We start from the raw sequence: 19,508 nt of genomic DNA on the forward strand, positions 1-19,508 counted from the left end.
AAAACAGTCTTTTTCTTAAATAAGTGTGCTTAAAATAAGTTTATGGTGGTGCCCTAATCGAGAAGGTTTGCTAACTGAATCCATATTAATAATTAAAGCTATGTGAGTGGTGGTCATTCAAGAAATACAAGTAAAACAGAAACTAAACCTGAACGAAAGAAGCTAAGCTGCCGAACTCATGAGGCAATACAGGCATGAAACACATGTATTGGTGCTACAGTTACCCAGGGCTTTATTTCCTGTTCTGACTGTGGGATATGTGATGTTTTTCCACTGCAGATGGATGAGGGTTTAGGGGGAAAAGAGGGGTGAGGCAGGAGCAAGGAGCCTTGTTTGGAAATTGTTATATTTTAGTTTGTATTAAAGTAGTGTCACCTAGAGGCTCCAACCAAGAATACAGCCAAGGGGTGCTGGGCACCCTGAGTGCCCATGCACAGAGGCAGTTGCAGGGGCAGAGCAAGGTGCAGACACAGAGGTGCTGGTGGGCAAGAACAGGTCAGGAGCCCCGGGTGTGGGTTGTATTTGGACCATTCTGATTTTTGGCTGTGTGTAACTGCAAAGGAGTGTTTGGCCTGGGTAAATCTCTGACACCTCACTCCTTGTTGTCAGAGGTTCACTAGGTGTCCATAGGTGACAAAAGAAGACATGGGAGAAATGACACTGGCAATTGCCTGCTCATCTTGATGTCAGCAGCAGAAGTTATGATAGAGTCGGTAGATTAAAGGACTGTGTGGACTCTGTGTCAGCTGTCAGTCAGATGGGATGACTCTGCTTCAGAAACATTAAAGACCCCTGCAAAACTGTAAAGCTGGCTTGAGGGTAAGCAACAGAAACTAATCATTGAAAGCCCAATTGTGGGGAAACGTGATGCCAGTGCTTGGAGTGAAAAGGTTATTTGAGAAAGCCAACATCTGGTCTTTTTCTGCAGTACTTGATAGATTTTCAGTGTTTAAAACAGAGATAGATACTTTATAAAGATAGAGTTTAGACCTGGCCTTCTCAACGAGCAATGTGGAAAATCACCAGAAGGTGTAATTCCAATTTTTACCCTCCTCCGCAACGTGTGAAGTACCAATGCTCTAGGGATGCGTACTTCACTAAACCGTCTGAATCTCTCCTTCCTCAATCAATGAAGACATGTAAACAGAGTATCAGATACACATACAATTGTTTTAATGACAACGTAAACATATTTAAAATACAGCATTTTCAGATAATGCCACAAATCAAGTATAAATTACAGTAATTCACTAGTATTAATTTACTATATGGAGCTCAGTTTTTATTCAGAAACTTTTGTTAGAATTAACTAACAGTCTATATCTGACACAAAGTCTGTAACTATTCCAAAGAGGCTGGATATCTGCCTGTTTCTTGTTCCTACTACTGGGATTGAGAGATGCTGTTCAGACCTAAGATGTACCTCTCCAACATGAGTGTTGTATTACTGGTGGCTTCAGTACATTGGCCAGGAGCGAAGAAATCCTTCCTTCTTATTCTTTTGATAGCAAATTCACTACAACATAGTTTGAGAAGTCATTTCCCTCCATCTCTTCCTCATTGCTCTATGGCTTCCTCTGCTGTTCACCCTTTAATGCTGACCAGTAATAAGTGTAGGTTCATTAACACTATTATAAATTTAGTCAATACTCTTAGTGGACTCCAGCTGAGTCCAAACTGACTCACTGCCCTCCAGGGTGTAGTGAGAGACTTAATTACCCTTGTACCGTTCAACAGGAACATGTCATGGGCAGCATTTCCTTGTGGCTGGAGAGGTTGAAGCTTCTTTCTCTATTGGCTGCCATTTTCAAGTTTAAAGAAAGGGATTTCAGGATAATTCACAGCTCTATATAATAACAGCAGAGAGCCACTGCTCTTTTGCATATGAGAATTGGATTGGTCACGTTTCATTACGGTACTTACATGGATTTTCCTTTGATGGTGAGAGTATTCCTTTGGGTTGTTGCGGGGACAGAAACACAAGTTGAAAGAATGAGGTGGAGGGACAAGTTGAGTGGCACGTGTTCTCTTCTGTGTGCTGTAAAAGGAGAGAGTCGGGTGAGAGAAACATGCTTCAGAGGTAAAGAAAGCAAAGAAATAGTTATAACTTCTTAACAGCAGGCTAAGGCATCGCCAGCTCAAAGTTTGAGTATGCATACGACGTATTTGCATTAAAGGAACCATCAGTAACTGTGGTTTGATTCCTGCTTGTCATTACCCTTCTTATTTACTCGTATGCTTGCAAACTGTTTGCCTTGTCCCTCGGGTTTTATTACCTGTCCACAGCACATGAGTGGGGAATAGAGAGGAATAGCTGCAGTGAGTCCTTTCACTGCTTATGTCATGGGGAGAGCTTCTTTATAGTCACTGAAGTATACAAACACTCATATGTGCCATAAATATCCAAACAAATCATAGAGCAGACATCATCAAAAACAGTCAGAGAAGGAAGTAAAGTAGGAGGCATCATTCAGAGCAGAAAAAAAGAGGAAGGCTTCATAGCAGTCGCAAATTCTGGGTTAGTCATCATTTGTCTCCATGCTGGTGGAGGCGACCTGCTAAAGCATTGCGTCACTTGCAGATATTAGTCACTGAGCCATTGTCTGAGACTCTGAATGAGAGTGACAAGATTTTCAGCCTTCTGAGAGAAAATATTTTAAAGAAAAATGGGCTAGGAAGACTTCTTGATTGCAAGGTATTAAACATGCCCTTATTCACACATTGTTTTACGTGGGTGCTGTCAACGTAAACATTACATGTCAAGCATCTTATAGAGAATTATTATTTTCCATTAATTTTCCCTAGTAATTTGCTAGGGTAAATTATTCTTTTCCCTAATTTAATTAATTTTAATTTTTTGGTGATTTTATTGCTTAATTCAATTTGGGTATTTTGAAACAAATGGGTGAGTTCAAATTCACAGTTGTAATACAGTGCTGTTGTGCTGGCACAGCATTACAGAATTTGTTTGAAATTTCCTAGTTGTCTGTAAAATGTGTTCACTGTTTCATTTTACCTTACACCGTTGCTGTTACTAGATTATTTGTTACTTGGGACATAGCAGTTTTTATCGCATGTGTGCACGCTTCTTTGTGCAATGCAATGCCTATTAAGTGATTTACACTAGGTGATACGAACAGGATAGAGAATGAACACATAGGTCATCCTTGATTTAACTCAGCACAAAAGGAAGGAGGAGTGGTCCAGGCCCGAAGTACTGTCTGGGAACATGGAAGAGTCAGCTCCCTGATCTGCCACAGAGCCCATTTAAGGACTTTGGCAGGTTGATTGTCTCACCATGTATTGTGTGAGGTAATTGTGCGGCACTTCATGGTGCAGGCTTTGAAGCATGTGGAAACATACAGCTCATAGAGCCTGTATGGATTCTTTAGGCAAGGTAGCCCTGTATAGAATTCCAGTGGTAGCTGGTAGTCCAGACAAAGTTGCAATTCTTCCTATAAAATACAAGTCTATGGCATTTGAAAATGAAAGAGCAATGTATGTGTGTACTAAATGGTGTATATATATATATCTAGATGAGGAGAGGTCATATGTGTATGTGTACATATATATGCAAATAGAAATCTAATTTACAAGTTAATAGTATGAGAAGAAGCAAATTTCAAGTGGAATGTATTTTACAGTTGTGGGACTAATAGTTACTTTCACTGGATTTAACGTATGTCGTCAACTACACTAGGTGCCTACCTATCCTGTGTTCATTTTGAAACCACCAATCCCTTCGTATGAAAAGAACTGTAAGAAATGTTTGCTTCTATCTGTGGACAAAGCTAATGGAAAAAAACAATCCTCTCATCCACATATTTATCTGAAAGATGTGTTGTGTATCTGCAGTTGATTTTCTAGAATGCTGATTAGCTAATACTGGTTTTGGCATGCAGCTATCCATCGTGTGGGAGAACGCTATCTGAATTTCAATTTACTTTTCAAAATGATGTTGAACTGCTATTCCTTTAAAGGCTTTTCTGGCCATTTGGGGACCCAGTGCAGACAGTGGAGCGGCAGTCTGGTCTCAAAATCTAATTGAATTGATACGAGGTAGCTGAAGTGGTGATCGTTGAAGAGCTTGAGATTGACTGCAAAAAATAAGTGCTTCTGAGCAACTTGCTTAGTGTCCTTGTTTGAAACCCTGCTGCTGAGTTTATTTTTGCTTCATTAGTAACAGACCTTTATGGTAAAAGCCCTGTGCTTCAATATGGTTAAGGAATTCATCAGTTCTGTGTGGTTTTGATATGGTCATGTTGCTATTAAAAAAACTTTATGTCTCTGAGAGTACTAGGCTTACAATGGAAGGAGGAGTGCAGAGTTAAGGTAGTGTCAAGTATTAATCCTTTTGACCCCGCCAGCAACTTGACAGCTGTTTAAACTTCCAAAATCTCACCCTCCTAAACATTTGTTTTTGCAGTGATGGGTCTTTCCCTTATGATTCTGTTCCCTGGCAGCAAAATACCAACCAGCCTCCAGGCTCTTTATCAGTGGTCACTACAGTATGGGGTGTGACTAACACCTCTCAAAGCCAGGTAAGCTTTGGTTTTATGTTCATTCCCCTCTATATATGGGTTTTCACTAATGTTTGCAAATATGAAAGCGTTTTGCAAAATCCTGCTGGGATCAATAACAGTGTCTGTGTTCTCTTTGTTGTACATGGTACATTTTTCTTCAAGCCATGTCCTCTTTGGTCGGAAAGGAGGTGTCTGAGAGCTTCAGTCAGTAACTCCTTTAGCTGCATGCAAGTGTCAGGCTTGGGTTTAGGCCGTATTTTGCACTGTACAGTTTCAACACTAAAAGCACAATTTTGGGGTAATCCCAAACCTCTTGGGAATTCCAGATCAAATCTGAAGAGTTGTTTTATTAAAAAAAATATTCTGGCTAGATTCACCAAATTACAGTTATTGTTAATTTTACCTAGGGTTGTGTTGTACTTGTGGGCTGATGAAATCCACCCCCATGCTGAAGAGCTAACTACCAGCTGTAGGCTATAACTATAGGCTGCCAGCTATAGGCTGGTAACTCTTTTCAACCTCTCCTGTTAATACTGCCTTACTTTGCAAAAGCATTTCACTATGCATTTGGAGCAAAAGCATGAACTCCTTCCTGGCTTCCAGGTGAGAGCCATACTTACCAGATTTTCATGTCTTCTCTCCACTCTTACTTGTCTTTTTCTTCTGCAATGTATATTGAATTATGCTATACAAAAAGAAGCCGCTTTAATGAAGGAGATGCCAATTATTTGTGAACGTGTGCTCTCCAAGGGGTGTGGCACAAAGCAAGTTCTCGACGATCTGGCCTTTTCTTATATCGTAGATGAAGTGCTTTAAACGCATCACCGTCTTTAGTGAGTGCAAATGGTACATAAATCTAACCTGTCTTTTCTACCTTTTTCAAGTCAAGTGACGTTAGATCCCATACAAAATTTTTTGTGGGGTTTTTTATTTTATTTTAATTTTGTTCAGAAAATTAAAACCAAAAGTGTCATGGATTGAGCCGTTTGAAAAAGAAATTATTCAGGGGCCATGAAACATAGATACTCACATGGCAGTTCTGTGAGCACTGGTAGTGGCAAAATCTTTCTTGAAAAAGTGGAGAGGAAACAGTTACAGGATCTATAACATGATTTATTTTTGTTGATTTCTTTTTAACACTTTAAAAGAAAAGGTATCCCATCTGGGAGAGAAACACTTGAGTAAATACATGGGTTTATACATTGGCCAGAAAATGGAAATAATTTTCTTGTAGAAATCTTTCACATGTAAAAAGGCAAAAGGAAAGGGGGTGGCAGGGGACTCAAGAGTTTTATTCTATCATAAGAACCCTGTAATGTTCTTGAACTCTTCATGATACTTCAGAGTAATGTGCAATAAAAGAAAAAAAGTGCATTGGTAAAAAGAAGAAAATGCTTCTTCAGAATCACTGCAAGGGAAGGGCAAAACTCTGGAATGTGAAGCTTGGTTGTGGCTGTTCAGAGCAGCTTGACAGGGTCTCCCTTAAGTCTTCGTGCTCACCGAGCGAAAGGAATGAGCTGGGCTCACCAATTCCGTTTCACAAATTCCTAAAGCTGATGACTTGATCTTCTGCAGAAATCATAACCACTGTAGGAGATATACTGTCTCCCAAGTAGGAGACAGATTTCCACACAGATGATCCATGAACAGCCAGTCTTACATCTCAGTAGAAATCCTGTCAGTTTTGGTTCAACTAAAAAAAAAAAAAAAAAAAAAAAAGCTTCAAACAGGCAAACCAAGTCCTTTTAAAAACATATCAGGGGACTCTTCTAAGAAGCAATAAAAAATCTGACAGGCTTCTGTACACTTTTAGGGAGAGTTAGATTCAAGAACAGCTTAAGCCACTGAAATAAGTTCTTTCACTTATTTGGCATCTGCAGTAGCCTTTGCAGTATGCCAGTAGGACTGAATATTTACATGTTATTTCAAAGCCCCATATAAGAAAAAGGAAAAAGCATGTCCTTTCTCTTAATCAGATGAATTTGTCCCCTACAGATCATGGTTCTAGCAGATCTTTATTGTAACTTCTTTCATAAGCATCTTAGGTTGGTTTCAATGTAGTTAAAAATCTCTGAAGGGTAATTAGAGATCAGACACTCTTGTTTGTTTGGAAATGGCAAAAAGAGAAATCACCAGGAATATGCACCTAGACATCAACAAGGTGTATGCTTATTAGAGCTCCGGGTGATTATATTTTAGTTTATTGATTGCAGCAAATCAGCTTAATTTGCTTGATGTAGTTCAAGGTACAGCCCCTTATTCTCATGTTTCTACTCACAGGTGCTGGGAAATCCAATGGCAAATGCTAACAATCCTATGAACCCAGCAGGAAATCCCATGGCTTCTGGGATGACCACCAGCAACCCTGGAATCAATTCCCCTCAGTTTGCTGGACAGCAGCAACAATTTTCAGCCAAGGCAGGCTCCACTCAGCCCTACATACAGCAGGGCATGTATGGGCGACCCAATTACCCTGGAAGTGGAGGCTTTGGTGGCAGGTAAGATTTCGTTGTGTGAGGTGAAAAATGGATGTAAATAGCTGATGAAGCTTGTTTTAGTGACCTGGCAGAAGTGTCATGGGCTTAGTTTAATTATATAGAGTCTCAGTGGGTACTGTATGCTGGTTAACTGAAGTGCGTACTGCTTTTACAGCTTTGGAAATCGGCTACCCAAACTGCAGTGAAATTCATCACAGTAAATGGAAATGGCTTAGGTCAATCAATTAGCTCTAATAAACCCCCAAAATAAAGTTTTAATTAAGAGAGATTGTTAAACAGACCACAGGCTTAGGAATGATTAACACTTAATAAGGCCAGGATGTGAAAGGTATTGATGGTATAATTTCTATGTGTGTATGGAGGAATAAGCTTGAGTGTTAGGCAAAGTAGGTTCCTATGCAGTGCGATATTTTTGCCCGAAGACTTGCTCCACAGCAGGAATTTGAAAAAAAATTGGGGATGAAGATGTTTGTTAAGAGAGATGGTCAGGCTGTGTATTTATTTTGGGAAAGTAAATGCTGCATTAGTGAAATAAGCCAAAACTAGTAGCCTGGGTTTTGTTACAGTTTGACTTTCTATGTCTATGCTTTGTAAACAAGGGTGGTAAGTGCACTTAACTGAAACCACTATTTATGGTCCCTCTGCAAAGTCTGCTGAAAAGGTTGTTAGCATAGTCAGTCTACTGTGAAGAGTATAAGCCTGATACTCAGGAAACTTATTTGTCCTTTCATCTCTGCCGCTGATCTACTGAGTGACCTTGAGCAAGTCAGAAAGTTTCTTTAGCTTCATATTAATATCTCTAAAATGGCCACAGTACACTGGCCCATATTTATAAAGATGGTGTCCTGGAGTGGGAAAGGCATGGTTTAGCTTGATTTATCTTATCAATAGGAGAGCCGGGTAGTAACTGCAAAACACATTGTGTAGGATCCAGTAGAGCTGGTTGCATTGTGGTCTCTCCTGGCCTTTCTGCTAAGGTTCAGGGAGGAATGCTTTTACAACGTCCGCAACACTTGGCACAATTCACCACTGAGGCAGATGAACAAATGACCTGTAGTGGAGGAAGCTCTGTGTTCATGCTGCTGTGCAATCTGCCCTTATACTATTGGGAAATGGAGCATGCATTAACTTTCAGGATTTCAGTTCAGCTTCACAGTAAGCCACAGAGCTGCAAAGCAGTTCACTGCCTCCAAAACAACTGACGTTGGTGCCTTACAATCCCAGAGGCAGCCCTACGACTGTTGCACCTGAGCAACACCTGTGTTTCATGTACACACCTAATTCCTTATCCTGCTGGCATTCATTAGGCATTGATGTGTGGTTTTGGAACAGTTCCAGATGAGGATCGCACCAGCATTCAAAACGAAATCCACCAGGCGTGCCTTAATTCTCTTTCTTTCTTTTGTTCTTCCTCCCCCCCCCCCTCCCCCCCCAATTAGTTACCCTGGAGGCCCAAATGCCCCTGCAGGAATGGGGATCCCCCCACACACAAGGCCACCAGCTGATTTCACCCAGCCAGCTGCAGCTGCCGCCGCTGCTGCAGTTGCAGCTGCAGCTGCTACAGCGACAGCTACAGCTACAGCCACTGTGGCAGCCCTTCAGGAAACACAGAATAAGGACATGAACCAGTATGGACCGGTAAGAGAGTAACCCTTATGTCTTCATACCTGCCTGATCTGGACCATTACAGGGTATTGGGCTGTCCTTCTTACTCCCCTGTTTATTAGGATGCCTACTCTATTTTATTTTTTTTCTGTGCATGAGCATGGTTATAAATGCTTATGAGAAACTGCTGGAATGAGTGTGTAGATATGAGTCAGTTTCCCATGTTTTTCCTGATAAATCTTGCCTAACTGTATTCTGTAGTTTGGAGATTGCTCCTTAAAAAACTGAAGATTACACAAAGGTATGGCTGCATCTGACATGATGTGTTACTGCTGCCTTTGCTAGCCCTGTGAACATCTAAATTTGAGTACCCAGTGAAATGTTCCAGAATCTTGGAATAGGTTTTGTACTGCTTGGGTAATTGTTCATTTTGCCAACTACAGTTGGTTGTTTGGGTTGTTTTCCCCTTCAAACAAGGAAACAACAGTAGAAAAGAGATTTGCTTTTTAACGATACTGTCTATGAAAACAGCTATGCGATACCTGTGTTTCTGGTGATCCATAGCCTCAACCATGTCATGACTTCATGTAGTAATTTTTTTCTTAAAATAAACAAGGGTTTGATAATTCAGGTTTTTTCCCCCTTAGCTTTTTCATCTCTCTTGAGTTTTGATGTATATGGGCCCATATGCCAGGTGATGTAAAGAAGCACAGTGTCTTAGAAATTGTAGTGTGGTGCTGTATTTACACAGCAAACTTCCTAACCTGTTACCTTACAGTAATAGACTAGCCAATTTAAACAGTGTAATTGCTCACCGTAGACTTATGTCTGTCTGTCTGTCTTATGCCTCCTACAATTCCAATTGAATTTTTGTTATAAGTAACATCACCACCCAGCAAATGTTGGAGAACATTGAAGGAAAATGCGACATAAACCCTTCCCTTCCTCCACTCCCTAAAAGCATGTTCATCTCCCTTCTCCCATTTTAAATGCATGTCGCATTTTATTCTTTTTTTTTTCTTCTTCTTCTTCCGTTGAAGGTTTGTTCCTCTTTCCAGATGGGTCCAACTCAGGCTTACAACAACCAGTTTATGAACCAGCCTGGTCCTCGTGGCCCTGCTTCTATGCCAGGCAACATGAACCCAGCAAGCATGGGAGCAGGAATGACACCTTCCAGCATGAGTGGGCCACCCATGGGCATGAACCAGCCTCGGCCTCCTGGAATGAGTCCCTTCAGCACCCATGGGCAGAGGATGCCTCAGCAAGCCTACCCAGGCCCACGACCCCAGTCTTTGCCTATACAAGGCATAAAGAGACCGTACCCAGGAGAGGTAATAAAATAAATTACATTTTATGAACACTGTTATTTTGACTGAAGGTTGCAACATGCTCGGTAATGTGTGGTGTGCATGCCTGTAAGATAGGTACATCTTTGTTCCAGCCTTGGTAGGAAGGCTGCCAATAAAATACAAGCAGTAGGAAGCTCTTCCTTTTTAGCTTCTAAAGTATTCAGATTGGCCCTTACTATGTTAGTCAAGATGACAGTCACTAAAACCAAGGCCCAAAACCACCTGAGCCCTTAAAATGTCACTTTAAGGTTCTCATGCTAGATGGTGAATTCATAGACCTTAAGCAGACTTCCTTCACAGGAGTGGATTTATTTAACATGGCAACTTAAAAGAGATGTTGAAGGTGAAATGCTTCATTTGAGCCCAACACATATGTGATCTGCATTTTCTTGGATGGTGTTACTGTTCTGAAGAAACACAGGGCATATGTTGTATAATAGTAGTAACATTTATTTTAAAGGCCACTTGCTTTCCAAACTTCTTGAGGCTTGAATTTCATAGACACTGAAATGAATATAAATCGTACTGAACTCAAATCTCTGTGTGTCAGCATTCGTCTAATATAAGTTTATTTGGAGTATGGTATTTCTGCCTAAATTCCCATGCTGTTATATGAGATCTGAGTGGCTTTGTAGACAAAATTATATTGCCATTGATTTGTGTTATGACCTTGGGCAAAACACTTAAGGTCAAAATCTTAAAGAAATTTAGACAACCAAAGATGTAGACAGATGAGCTTTTGGATTTGAAAAAGTACCAATGCATTTTACTATTCAAATCGGTGTGAATTGGGCAGTAGATGCTTTTGAGAATCCCACGAACTCTCTCTCAGCATCTATATGGACCTAAATGTCTTTGCAAATCTATCCACCAGTTACTAGCTTCAGAGATAATTTCCTGGTGAAATTCTGTATTAAACTGAGACTATAACAACAGCTATAACTCCAGGTGTAGAGCTTTCAGTATTATGATACTGCCCTGACTATAATAGTGGTAGTAAAAGTTTATAGAAAGCGTACAGCAAAGAGTACCATGGCATGCAGAAGATATAGCAAACATTTATTATTGAGCTACATTTCTTTCCTGATCGGCAGACTATTTTCTTTTAATTTAAAAAAAATAATCAGAAATTAAAAAGAAGTTACATGCTTTTGCAGGAGTTGCTTCTCTGAGAAGGCTTTTCACTCTGTAAATACTGCCACTTATTCTACAATTAAGAAAACACAGAATGTGGCTTGTTCAGATCATTTTTATCTTCAGATTGGTTTAGGCATGATTGGCACTAAGTTGAGGATTGTTCACCTGCAGGGTTTTTTTGTTTGTTTTGATTCCACTATTGAGAGTGCGCTAATAATCAGTTCAAGAAAGCTACTTGCATGAAACAGATCTTTGTCTTCTTTCATCTCTGTCATGAAATAGCCGAATTATGGAAACCAGCAGTATGGACCAAATAGCCAGTTTCCAAGCCAGCCTGGTCAGTACCCCACTCCCAACCCTCCAAGACCACTTACATCTCCCAGCTATCCTGGACAGAGGATGCCAAGCCAGCAAAACACAGGGCAATACCCTCCTCCAACGGTCAACATGGGGCAGTATTACAAGGTAAGAATTTTTACATTATCTTGTTGCATTCTGGTAGGCATCTATGAGTGAAGTCACGGTAATAACTTTATAAATACTGCTTTTACGTAATTAACAGAAAGTGAAAAAAGCACAGTGATTTTACTGATGATGTGGATATTGCAGAATCAAGACAGTCAGCCAAATTGCATTGTAACTGCAGAGCAGTTCATAAAGAAAATTGAAGGTTACTGCAGCTCATTAGAGGCTTTTACGAGAAAATTTTGTTTTCGCTTTAAAAAATAGCATGTAAAAAAAAGTACCTCATGGGATTCAGGTGTAATATTTTCATGACACCCTGCAAGAATACAGATTTGGAAATTTGTAATAAACAAGTTCCACATTGCGACATCCCAGTTTCAGACCTACAGTGGTTGCCGTTGGATTAAGCCAGCCCAAACTTAAAAGCTGTTCCAGCTGTGGACATCATCTTTGAACTGAAGTTTGTGTGACTTTCTCCAACCTCTCCCTTCCCTTTTCTCCCTCTTTTCCCTCTGTGCTGCTTGTTTTGGGCAAGAATTAGAATTGTTAAAACGTTGCCTAAAACCTGTTTTGTGGATACGTCTTGAGCACTTCATTTTCTCCAAACTGAGTTTGTACTGAGGGCCTGCTGAGGTTTGAAGTCTTTGAGGTGCGCACAGAAGTGATGTTTTGCACACAGGTACTCCAGTGAGTGTAAAATTGGGGAGGACCATCGGTGGCCTGACCTGCTCTTAAAGCATTAGCTGTTGAAGTCTCTGGACTACATTCTAATTTTGAATGTAGGCTGAAAGAATTTAAGTTGCTCATTAGTGCCAAATTGAAATTGTTCTGGTGTGATTCACGTAGAAAACACTATTGAAAAAAGAAGGGAGAACAAAACCCTTTACTATAGAGCATCTGTTCTACTGCAACCAAGCTGTCCAGTGTGGTGCCCAAAGGAATGCCTGTTGCATCATGGCAGCTTTTGCAGTACACCGCCAGGAAGAACACAAGGAGGAGACAGATCCTCAACTACTGTAATTCCAGTGCAGTCACTTATGCTGAAATAACAGCAGAAGGTCTCTGCAAAGTTCTCTAAGTGACAGATTTTTTAAAATACATTTTACATATGCTTATGTTAGATGGGGTTGAAGTGTTTTGTTTACAGGGTCATTCTAATAGGGAATGTGTGATCTTTCCAATGCATGCCCTGTTTTGTATTCAAATATCGACCATTCTGGAAACAGAAAATAAAAGACCTCGTTAAAAAGGGAGATTATCCTGGCTAGGGATAAAACTCCAGCTTGCCCTAGACAGGACCTGAACCTTTGGGTTGTAGTGATTGTGGAGTTCAAGAAAGAAGCAAAGATGTTTGGACATGTAAATGCTTAAGATTTCAGAGTGCAGCTCTCTTACGTACTGTAGAGTATCCTAGGCTAGCAGTGCAGCATTTAGGTACAAAATCAGATTTGAAGTCCTGGTACTTTGGCTGTCTGTAAAGATTTTCATCTTCTGACACTCTCATGTGTATGTGCTTGTGGTACCCGAGCTATTAAAAGAGAGTACCGTGCAATTCCAGTTTTGTTTAATGTCAGCTTCCTTCACATCATTGTTATTGGTTTATTCTGCTAACTGCAACCATCCCCTTAATTACAAGAAACAAAAGCAATGGTGTTTTAATACTATAGCTACTATTTATACTTAACTACTCTTTTTCTCTTAGTTTGTCTTATTCAGCAGCAAACTAAGAACAGAATCAAATTTTAGGTACACAGAATAAAAGATGTCTCCTCTGACCTCCAAAGCTTTTGTTCTGAGCAGATGAGTTGGAAATAGGTGGAAGAAAGGATAGATGGAGGAAGTAAAAGGGACACAGGCATTCTAATTGTGTCTCTTTGGATTTTGTTTTTCACGTAGGCTTTTGAGCACAGGGGCTATTTTGGGAGGAAGCGAAAGAGATACACAAGGCTGGGTGGGTCAGGGTGGTGTGGAAAAACCAAAGCAAATGGCTGGTTGGATTTGGAAAGAGGCTGTTCAGAGGAACGCAGTAAGCCTCTTGGCAGTCTTGCTTGTATCTGGTCATTGCCTTAATTAAGCTGGCTGGTCTGCTCATTTCAGTTCCTGCTTTGCTATCCTAGTCTGCCTCTTCCCCAAAGGCCTCATGGGACGTCCTGTGGTTTCTTGTCCTTCCGGAGACAGAGGGGCCTCCCTACCTTGTTTGTAGTCTTTGATGTTTGGTAGCATTGCAGTTCACAAGGCTTATTTTTCTTAGTTTCAGACTGCAATAACAATCTGATGTTATTTATTTTTCTAGCCATCAAGGCCTGTACCTGTGGCAAATTACCCTCATTCACCTGTTCCAGGAAACCCCACACCACCTATGACTCCAGGGAGCAATATTCCTCCATACCTGTCGCCTAACCAGGATGTCAAACCACCATTCCCACCTGACATTAAACCAAATATTAATGCTTTACCACCACCTCCAAGTGAGTAACAAACAGAATGTCCCCAGAGTCATTTATTGTCTGTCTGTTCTCTGCCACATACATTTCAGAGTCTGGAAACTAGCTCTGATTGCTGCTCTGGGAGAGGCTCAGATTGCTAAATTGCAATAGGTGGCATGCATAGTGCAGGCTCACTAGAGCCAGTGGACAGGAAAGAGAAAGATTGCTATCCCCTCCTAAAACAGAGTATCAGAAAAGTTCTTGCAGGTTAAACTTGTAAGGATTTTACTCTTGAAATATTCCTTTGATACGCTTCCTGAGGATAAAACACTTGATTTTGGGTTGCATTATGTGTACTTGGTAGGCTTGTTAAATGTATGAACTTTCATTGTGGTCTGTTTTGTTCAAGGGCAAAGCTATTCATTGAACATCACTGCACAATAGTGTAAAATGTGAATATTTATAGCGATGTCTCTATTATGATCTATACAGGCTTCTTAGGAATATTTGGTAGTATGCCAAAAATTGATATATGTTCCTTTCAAAGCTGCTCAACGTCACAGCTACATTTGGCTGGGCACAGGGCAGGAATAACAAGATCTCTCTGGCTGTATGCTAGCACAAGATATTTGAGGTTTTGAAGTGACTGATGAACTATAGGAGATACCATTTACTAGGGAACTGGGAGAACCTTCATGTTTTCTGTAAAATAACTGCTGCTGCATTAGCACTTTGCAACTGGTGTTTGGAGTCAGGATAGCTGAAAAATGGAGTAGAATAAAGTGGCCTGCAGTGTTGTTTGGGCAAGAACACAGCATTTAGAGACATTTGGACTTCATAGATTAGCTGTAAGCTACCACAAAATCTTGTTATATGAGATCAGATAGTAATTGAATACCAGTGTCTCTGATCATTGGATAGTTTCGGCTGATGAAACTGTTAGAACTAATTGAGTAATGTTGATCTCAGTTCAAAGTGGGGAAAATAAGCATTATCACAGTTGGCCATAATGAAGAGATTTGTTGTCAATCTGCCAACAGTAAGCGTGGACACAGAACCTATCCAGTAATAAAAAACAGGAATTTTTGCCATGCCTGGTTTCTCTTTGTGGCCAGAATGCTAAAGTCCTAATGTTAAGTGTAGGAGAATAGAAGACCTCAGTTTGCCGTCGCCTTCAGTTTGAGCCCTGTTACTTGTATCAGTTAGATGGTGTAGTTACTTATGATTTTCTCTTTTGTGTGTCTGACCCTGCTAAGTTAGACCCAGTAGCAGATCACTGTGCTATTTGTTACTATTCTGTATAAATATACGCGTTATTATTGCACTGCAGATGCTAAAGGGAAAGTTCACACTTTCTCTCCCTCTTCGATCCCAGCCAACCACAACGATGAGCTGCGTCTGACGTTTCCCGTGAGAGATGGTGTTGTACTGGAGCCCTTCCGGCTGGAACACAACCTGGCAGTCAGTAACCATGTCTTTCACTTACGGCCAACCGTTCATCAGACGCTGATGTGGAGGTAAGCTCAGCCTTGCTGCGAGGAAGTCTTGTACCTAGTGACGGAGGAGTGGGAGGCCAGATGAACTTCATTTAGGTCTGCCAACACCAGTACAAACTTCCATTTGGGGGACTGAAGTCCTAGGTGCTTTGTGGCCCGTGAAATGTTAGTTGCAGGAGTAACTATGCAGGGCTGTTACAGTTTATGCTTAAATGGTGTAGAGTATCTGATACTGAAAAATACACTAATGAAAGACCTGATTTAGGGGCTTGATAAAATTATTTGGAAAGACAAGTGCTTAAATCCTCCAAACTTTAGAAACTAAATTCCTAAATTCCCCCTTTCCTATAAGTCCACAAGTAAGGACAGGTCAGAAATATCGGAGCATAGCTTTCCACATACAAAGGTTTCTGTTTTTCACTGACAATGAGTACTACTTTCCAGCACAGAGGAATAGTTTTCCTAGGTGATATTTCCCTGCATTTAATGTAGGTCTGCATGAGGGATTCCAGGTTATGTCCTGATTCCACCATGCTCATGGAAGGGCTTTAGATCAGATGGCAATCAGAGCCTTGATTTTTTTATTTTATATTTTCAAATACCACAGAATAATTTTGTCTCCTTGTTCTGTTTTTCTCAGAAAGCATCTCGGTGTTTGTTTTGGCTGCTGATTACATTCTTTGATCCTGTCTCTGTGCACTGTGGAGGCTGGTTAATTGCTTAGGATCTTGTATGGAGGTTGTTTCACAGGTGTAGCGGCTGAAATGGTGAAATGCAGCATCTTAAGCACATTTTCTGTTATGCCTGCCTCACTTTCAGTTTCTTCCCAAGCCTGGACCACATACCCCCTGACCTTAATGGGAGTGATAACTTGTAGTTTCAGCTTTTTTCCCAGTGAGGATCTTCTTCCCATTCACTAGAATCCACTTGAGACTTCTGTTTTCATGGTGTGGAGGGCATGAGGTGGGCAGAGAGGTGCTCAGTTCCCTACCCCAGGGGCGGACTCTGGTTCTAAAGCTGAGGAGCTGAGGCTTGACACAGGATGCGGGAGTCCTCGCTACCGCGATACCCCCCTACCCTGAGGTAGCCTGGGGGTTGGAAGGGAGGGAGGTTGCAAGCAGACCACATCAAATAATTAACACCTAACTTTGAGGTTGGTTATTGCTTACTTGCATTTCATTATCGTGGAGTACTTGCAGCAGAGGGAGTTTTGGCAGTTATTTGCCAGTTCTTATTAATAAGTAATCACTACTGGGGATTGTGCTGGCTCATTCAGTAGATTTATAGTGCTGCACTGAGGCATGAGGCTGTTTTTAATATCTGTTCTTTCTTTCTTCCTTAGCTCACCAAACACATAGCCTTATTTAAACTTACTTTAATGAAGACTCATAGGTAAACTGTGCTCAGGTTTGCTGTTTTGAAAAGCTTGTTAATAGTGGGGAGAACGGATGGTCCTGTAATGAAGTCATTTCACATTTAACTCAGGGCTGGATAAACTCCAGAAAAATGAATTAGTCACATGTGTGGATGGATTTCGGTTTCATAGAGAATGGTGGAATCAAGCCAATTCTGAATATTTGTCTGCCAGTTAAAATATTCGGCAAAATCTCTCATGTGTACACACATAATGAATAGCAGTGCAACTATTTTTCTCCCCGCTGGGAGCTTTTCATGGTTACAAGAAACAGAAAGGTTTAAGGCTGAAGGCAGGAAGAATGTGGCCTTGAAGCTGGTTCAGTCTTAGCCCTGCTCAGTTATTAATAGCATCCCACAGTGGAGACGCTGCGTGCTAAGAACATGAGGGTCTCCTGAGCTCTGTCACCACTGTGTGACATTCAGCAGGCTTGCTCAGAGTCCTCAGGAACACACTAATCTGCTTGTTTTTTGTATCAGAGGTACCAAGCCTTGCTTCCCTCCAGATTTGGGTGAGTGTGGTGTGTTCTTGTGACGTGAGAATCTCCAGTGGATCTTGCAAAGAGAGGTTTCCAAAAAATGTTAATAAAATATTGAAGAAAAAGCCTGGAAGGACTTGGAGGTTGAACTAGACAATCTTTAAAGGTCCCTTCCAACCCAAACCGTTCTGTGATTCTGTAATATAGATGGATTATGTTGAAAGGTCAGGTAATCTGTATTCTATACCTTTCTTTTTTAAAAAAAAAACCCTATATTTTTATCCAGTGCTAGATCTCGATATTTTGAAATCCAGAAAAGATGATGTTAAGTCAGAATTGAAATCTGGTTTTGGATAAGGAAAATGGCAGTTAAAGTGGTCATCTCCTGAATGAGCTATTCCTCATAGATCTTACAAAGATATCTTCCTTCAGGCAAGATGAAGAAATGAGCACCTAGGTTTCCAAGCATAAAAGACAAACATTCAGCTGTCTTTTGCTGTCGTGAACAGCAGAATCCTGAAATTTCAGTTTAGTTCTTCATGTTCTTTTGAATTTCTTCTTCAAATTACTCATTCCAACACAAGGTTAACATCCATGTATGAAACGGAAGTCATAGTCTCTCCCCACTTAATTTGTGGTTAACTTAGCCTCAGCCTCTTCTTTTTTGGAGATGTTATAAAACTAGTTTTTGAGAAGCTAAATAGTGTGTGGAAGTTATTATTGGAGAGGTGGGAGCAATTCATGCTCTGAAAGGTCTAAATTGGGTAGATTGAATCCACAGCTGTGTTAATTTGGAATCACAGAAACACAGGGGGCGAAATACAGGGGTCATTTTGTCTTAGTTGATTTACCTGTTCCAAGGCAGGATTATCTGTACCTGTATTTTGTCTGACAAGAGTTCATTCAAATGCTCTTTTGAATGCTCTGAAGTGGTGAAGATCCCACAGTCTTGCAGCACAACCCACTGCAGTATATCACTTTCTTCTTCTTAACTCTTAACACATAGGAAGGGCCTACCTGATATTAACATTTTTCTTTATGCAGGATCATTCCACAGTCTAGTTTTGCAAAGAGGTTTAAGGTGTTTCTTTTTAAATGTAAAACATTAATGACAACTTTGTGGTATGCTTGCATCGTTAATTTGTCGTGACTTGCTTCTGTGGGGTTTCTATGAAGAAAGTATGTTATATCCTTCAGTGGCAATAATTCTAGAAAAATAATCTGATTGATAAAGAAAAAGCATTCCTAGCATCAAAATGACATTCCTCTGCAATGTGAAAGTGAAGTTAAAGGAAGATTTATTGGTTGTTGTACAGGTCTGACTTGGAATTACAGTTCAAGTGCTATCACCATGAAGACAGACAAATGAACACAAACTGGCCAGCTTCAGTCCAGGTCAGTGTTAATGCAACCCCACTTACCATCGAACGTGGCGACAACAAGACATCTCATAAACCTCTGCACCTAAAGCACGTCTGCCAGCCGGGAAGAAACACGATTCAAATTACAGTCACAGCATGTTGTTGTGTAAGTACACTGAGCTCACGGCTGCAGCTGCTGATGCTGAGTTTGCTATTTAGCACAGTTTGCAAATGTTGCCTTAGCTGAAAGAGCCTTCCTCTCATTTTTTCCCTGCATTTTTCTGGCAGGGTGCTTGTTTGATAATGTTGACAGTCAGAGTGCTAATGTGGAAATTTTTGCTGCTGAATTATTGCAGAATGTAGTGATGTCCTTCCAATGTCTCTGAAAAGGCTTGTGGACTAGGGGAGGGAGGGAGTTTGATCTCCTGCCGATTTAGAGTGTGCCTGTGTAACAAGGTGGCTAAAGTGTATTAATGTCAAAGTAGATTATTGTCATGCAGACTGTTGTCCGGTACTAATTTCAGTTACTTAGGGTATTAAAACTGCGTTTGGTTTGACGTGAGAACATCAACACCATAATCATTGGTGGTGGTGATGATTTTTCAAATAGCTTTTCAGACAAAAACTCATGTTCCATCATGCAGTCTAGACAATGCAACTTTCCCCTTTCTCCTTTTCCATGGTTTAGTTACTCTTGGGGACAAGTACCGTATTTTTAATGCAGACTGTTGCACGCATACAGTCTGAGCTTTTGAC

At 40.7% G+C, this 19,508-nt stretch overlaps 1 protein-coding gene across 2 annotated transcripts in view; it reads left to right on the top strand.

The window, feature by feature from the left end:
- Window positions 1-19,508, top strand: part of ZMIZ1 (zinc finger MIZ-type containing 1) — a 158,965-nt gene that overhangs the window by 122,210 nt on the left and 17,247 nt on the right. The window contains exons 5-12 of one of the 2 annotated variants that reach the window (XM_086467210.1): window positions 4,427-4,541; window positions 6,804-7,021; window positions 8,461-8,659; window positions 9,667-9,957; window positions 11,395-11,577; window positions 13,871-14,045; window positions 15,334-15,520; window positions 18,708-18,918. In XM_086467210.1, the coding sequence (XP_086323336.1) occupies window positions 4,427-4,541; window positions 6,804-7,021; window positions 8,461-8,659; window positions 9,667-9,957; window positions 11,395-11,577; window positions 13,871-14,045; window positions 15,334-15,520; window positions 18,708-18,918 (1,579 nt within the window). The remainder of the gene's footprint in view (window positions 1-4,426; window positions 4,542-6,803; window positions 7,022-8,460; window positions 8,660-9,666; window positions 9,958-11,394; window positions 11,578-13,870; window positions 14,046-15,333; window positions 15,521-18,707; window positions 18,919-19,508) is intronic. The other variant, XM_086467211.1, reaches the window with a different exon arrangement.

Source organism: Leptosomus discolor, chromosome 6 (assembly GCF_034619465.1).
Source record: "Leptosomus discolor isolate bLepDis1 chromosome 6, bLepDis1.hap2, whole genome shotgun sequence".
Lineage (NCBI taxonomy): Eukaryota > Metazoa > Chordata > Aves > Leptosomiformes > Leptosomidae > Leptosomus > Leptosomus discolor.